This window comes from Lactuca virosa, chromosome 2 (assembly GCF_052849685.1).
Source record: "Lactuca virosa cultivar CGN04683 chromosome 2, Lactuca_virosa_CGN04683_v6, whole genome shotgun sequence".
Taxonomy (NCBI): domain Eukaryota; kingdom Viridiplantae; phylum Streptophyta; class Magnoliopsida; order Asterales; family Asteraceae; genus Lactuca; species Lactuca virosa.
The window spans coordinates 23,055,514-23,059,882 of NC_136427.1; the positions used below are offsets into that span (position 1 = coordinate 23,055,514).

At 39.2% G+C, this 4,369-nt stretch overlaps 1 protein-coding gene across 1 annotated transcript; it reads left to right on the forward strand.

Moving 5' to 3' along the window:
- The first annotated feature begins 3,438 nt into the window (after positions 1–3,438).
- On the forward strand, positions 3,439–4,083 carry LOC145157289 (uncharacterized). The gene has a single exon (XM_079076352.1). The coding sequence runs from the start codon at positions 3,439–3,441 to the stop codon at positions 4,081–4,083; it is 645 nt and encodes a 214-aa protein (XP_078932478.1).
- The last annotated feature ends 286 nt before the right edge of the window (positions 4,084–4,369 follow it).

Consider the following 4,369-nt stretch of genomic DNA (forward strand, 5'->3'; position numbering starts at 1 on the left):
ATAGCTATTGTAATCATCAGTAAAAGTCACATAGAAGCGGTTAGCATCCCTTGTGGCGATTCTGAAGGGCCCACACACATCGGTGTGTATGAGATGCAACTTACCCTCACCCCTTTCACAAGTACCAGTGAAGGGTGACTTAGTCATTTTTCCAAGTAAACAAGACTTGCAACTATCATCTGACCTTAAGTCAAATGACTCCAAGACTCCAACCTTTTGGAGTTGGCCTATGTGCTTCTTGTTAACATGTCCAAGACGACAATGCCACAAGGATGCCTTATCCAAACTAGTGGAAGAATCAATATGAAAAAACATTATTTCCTAAGTTGTCTACAACCGACACAGTTTCATATACACCATCACAAGGTAATGTTTTAAAATAAAGAACACCATTATAGAAAGCATTAATACCACCACATTCATTATCAAATGAAAAAGTAAATCCTTGTTTGTACAAACCATGAAAAGAAATAATATTTCTCGCCATTTCAGACGAGTAACAACATTTATTCAAATATAATATTAACCCACTACTCAACAATAAAGAATAAACTCCAATCTTGGTGACAAGTGAAGCTTTCCTATTCCTCATGATTAAGTTTATCTTCTCGTGCTCCACATCCTCACTTCTTTTTAGGCCCTGCAAATCAAAACATATGTGAATTCCACACCCTGTATCAAGGACCCAACAATTAGTATGTGGTGAGTTATTAGACAATATAGTGTAAATACCTGCATGGGTGGGTTTTACTTTCCCATCCTTAACATCTTGCAAGTACTTGAGCCAGCTTCGCTTCCAGTGCCCCTTTTCCTGACAGTAGAAGCATTGAGCATCCTTCGGGTTGGAAGAGAGTAGCAGAACCAACCTTGGTTCCACTCGAAGAGGATCCACCAAGAGACTTTCCCTTGGGACCATTCGAAGATGCCTTCCTCTTTTTCCCTTTACTTTGCCCGATTGCCAGAACAGGGGCTGCGGTAGGAGTAGATACAACCGATTTACCATTGAGACTAGTTTCGGCTGTCCTCAAAAGTCCTTGAAGTTTGCTAAGTGTGACCTCCTCCTTGTTCATATGAGAGGTCATACGGAACTGATCATAACATGGAGGTAAGGAGTGCAGTATGATATCAATAGCCAGCTCCTCAGGGAAGTTCACATTCAACATAAGCAACCGGTCCACAAACCTTTGCATCTTCTGCAAGTGGCCTGTGATGGGTTCACCATCCTTCATCTTGGTTGTAATCGTGGAAGAGATGATTTCATACCTCTCTTAACGAGCACTCTGATGGTATCTTTCCATCAGGTCCTGGTGCATCTCATAAGGGTAGAAATCTTCATAGGATTTCTGGAGTTCTGCTGTCATAGTAGCCAAAATGATACAAGACACCTTAGTGGCATCCTTCTCATGGCTAGTGTACTCAGCAATCTCCTATGGTGTAGCAGAAGACTCATCAATTTCCTTTAGCTCCTTCTCTAGTACATATTCCTTGTCCTCATAACGAGTGACCATCCTGATGTTCCTAATCCAATCATTGAAGTTGGAACCATCAAAGATGACTCTCCCACAAAGGTTCATGAGAGAGAAGGAGCCAGAAGGGTTTGAGCCATAAGCATTGTTAGAAGACATCTGAAAAAGAAGAAAGACAAGTTTAGATTAGATATAGAATCCTTAATAAGACACCCAAATGAAATATTAAGGCTAGGACCCAACACAATATTTTATAACTCGGAAGAGGGATGCCGTAATCCAAGCTACAAAATATTTGAAGGTAGGTAAATGACGATTTACCAATTTCCACCATGAAAAACGAAATAGATTATTAGTTTTAATTGGATTGAAACTCCTAGATCTTTTGAGATTCATTGAACAAATCAATGGAATGTTTAAATCTTGATTATGCCCTTCAAGTTTGTGATTGGATGCTGAGGATCACAAACAAGGTGTGAATAACCATGCAAATTAACTTGGTACTCTTAATTTTATCACCTAATCGATGTGTCGGTTAATCACACACACTCCACCGATCTATGACAAACCTTAAGCTACCCTTTGCCACGCTTGTTAAGTCCAAGTTAGTGTTTCGGTTAACCACACACGCTCCACTAACGACTCTAGCAAGGTGCAAAGTGTAATTTCATGGGTTAGCATCAATTTCATATTTTCCTAAAGTAACTAAGATTGGGAATTTATAAAACATTTAGTTACTTTATATTTATCATTATACTTTTAATGAGAATTATAGTCCTTGTCCTACCCATTCGGCTAACGACCCTCCACCAGTCAAGGAAGTGGTGGGTGAGAGTGGACACCCATTAAGCTGCCATTTTAAAGGCAACAACCTTATAGCCCCCTTATAGACCGGCTTCGTGAATGAGGCCTACTAACGGTGAAGGGCCAATATATTTGGTTTGGGCTAGGCATTAATGCATGGATGGTTTAGGGCTGTTATTAATGTGTTTTGGACATCTTTTGTGTTTGTATGAGTTTTCGGTCTAGGTAGGTTTTCGGTCAGGCTTTGCCCGAAAACCTGTTTTCGGTCTGATGTGTATCGCTATAAATTGTTGTCAGGTTGTCAGAGGCAATTTTAGTCGTTCTAGCAAGTTTTCGGTCTATCCAAGTTGTATCCGACATTTCATAGTTGAATTGTATGCAAGCTTGGTTGTTTAATCTTCTTCTTCCTCATTTCTATTGCAATTGATTGATCATTAGATAGATCCCACAGATTTGGGACCTAAAAATTGGTATCATAGCACTTCTAGTGTCAATCAATTGTGTTTCCTGTTTTCGGTTCATCAACATTCTCATGACCTTCATTTTCGGTTCATTGGCAAGTTCGAATCTGCTCTAGTTTGAAGACTGGATCGTTGTTTGCTTTATTAAAATCAAGATCTGCATCAGATTTAAGTTTGTGATTGAATTCTTATAGTTTTTGGTTGAATCTACACACACCGAAAACTCATTGTCATTTGTGTTCTGTTCAGATCTGTGTATTTGGAAGCATTTTTGGAAGTTTTGGTTGTGTGAAAAATAGTGATCAGATCAAGAATCAACGTTTTCACTGAAAAATACTCAGTTTTCAGTTCATCTTCAGACACCGAAAACTATTTTTGTTCATTCTTCAGAAACCGGAAACCCAAGCATTCTTTAGAAACCGAGAATCCAAACATCTTCAATTACCGAAAAACCTTTCATCAATCTTAGGAAACCGAAAACTCACTTGATTCTAGTTTTCGGTCTAACTTTTTCACCGAAAACCTGTCTTTGATCATTTTTATTTCAATTTAATTTTCAAACAAAATCATAAAAAAAAATGGATTCTCAAAGCATGACAGTACATTAGGAACTTGACACCATCATGGGAACAACTTCTCGAATTCCCCGACTCTTAAATGCTGAAGGCTTTTCGGAATGGAAATATCGGATCGAGAAGTATATTAAAATGAAAGACTTCAAGATTTGGCGCAGTATACTTAGGGGACCAATTCGAATTACTACTACAGTGGATGACACAATTGTTGACAAACGAATTGAAAATTATACGGATGAGGATTTCGAAAAGGTCGAAGAGCAGGAGAAAGCCCTTGCTACGCTTACAATGGCATTATCTCCAGAAATCGCTCAGGGTTTCCGTGAGTATACATCTGCGAAAGCACTTTGGGAAGCACTAATAGAAGTTTATGAGGGTAATGAGGATATGAAGCAGAGTCGTCAGGACATGCTTCGACAAAAGTTCAACATGTTCAACTATGTCCTGGGCGAATCTCTTGAGAACCAGCTCAAGAGGTTCATTACTCTCACCACAGAAATAAGTTATGCAGGTGTTTCGGTAACAAGATCAGAAATCAACAAGAAGTTGTTAAACTCCCTTCCAAAATCCTGGGATATGAATGTCTCAGTGATAAAGAAAACAAAAGACTTAAACAGGCTGAGTCTGGCAGAAACTATGGCTATCATCAAGGCTTGTGATCTTGATGACAAGGAGAGGGAGATTAATCATGTTAATTCTTATTCCACTGCAAATCTAGGGATCCAAGCCACAAACAACAATGCCTTTTCAAGCTTCACTGTTGCGCAAGCTTCTTAAGTTACCCCAACTCCACATGTTTCACAAGTTCAACATTTCATGACTCATCAACCGATTCAACCTACATCCTTTGTTATCCCTTCCATGCAACAAGTTCAAGTCTCTCAACCTCAGATCACTTCTCAACAAGTTAATCCCAGTGTTGGCTCATCTAATGTTGTACCTCCTCAGTCTCATGGTTTCAGTTCTCAGATGTCAACCATGAAAGAAAAAGAAGAAAATATGGCTCTTGCCACGGGTTTAGTAAATTGCTACAATGCTTTTGTCGCTGGAGAACTTTCCCCAC

What these genes read in the sequence shown, in the direction of transcription:
- LOC145157289 (XM_079076352.1), top strand. Translation starts at nt 3,439, where the DNA reads ATGAAAGACTTCAAGATTTGGCGCAGTATACTTAGGGGACCAATTCGA.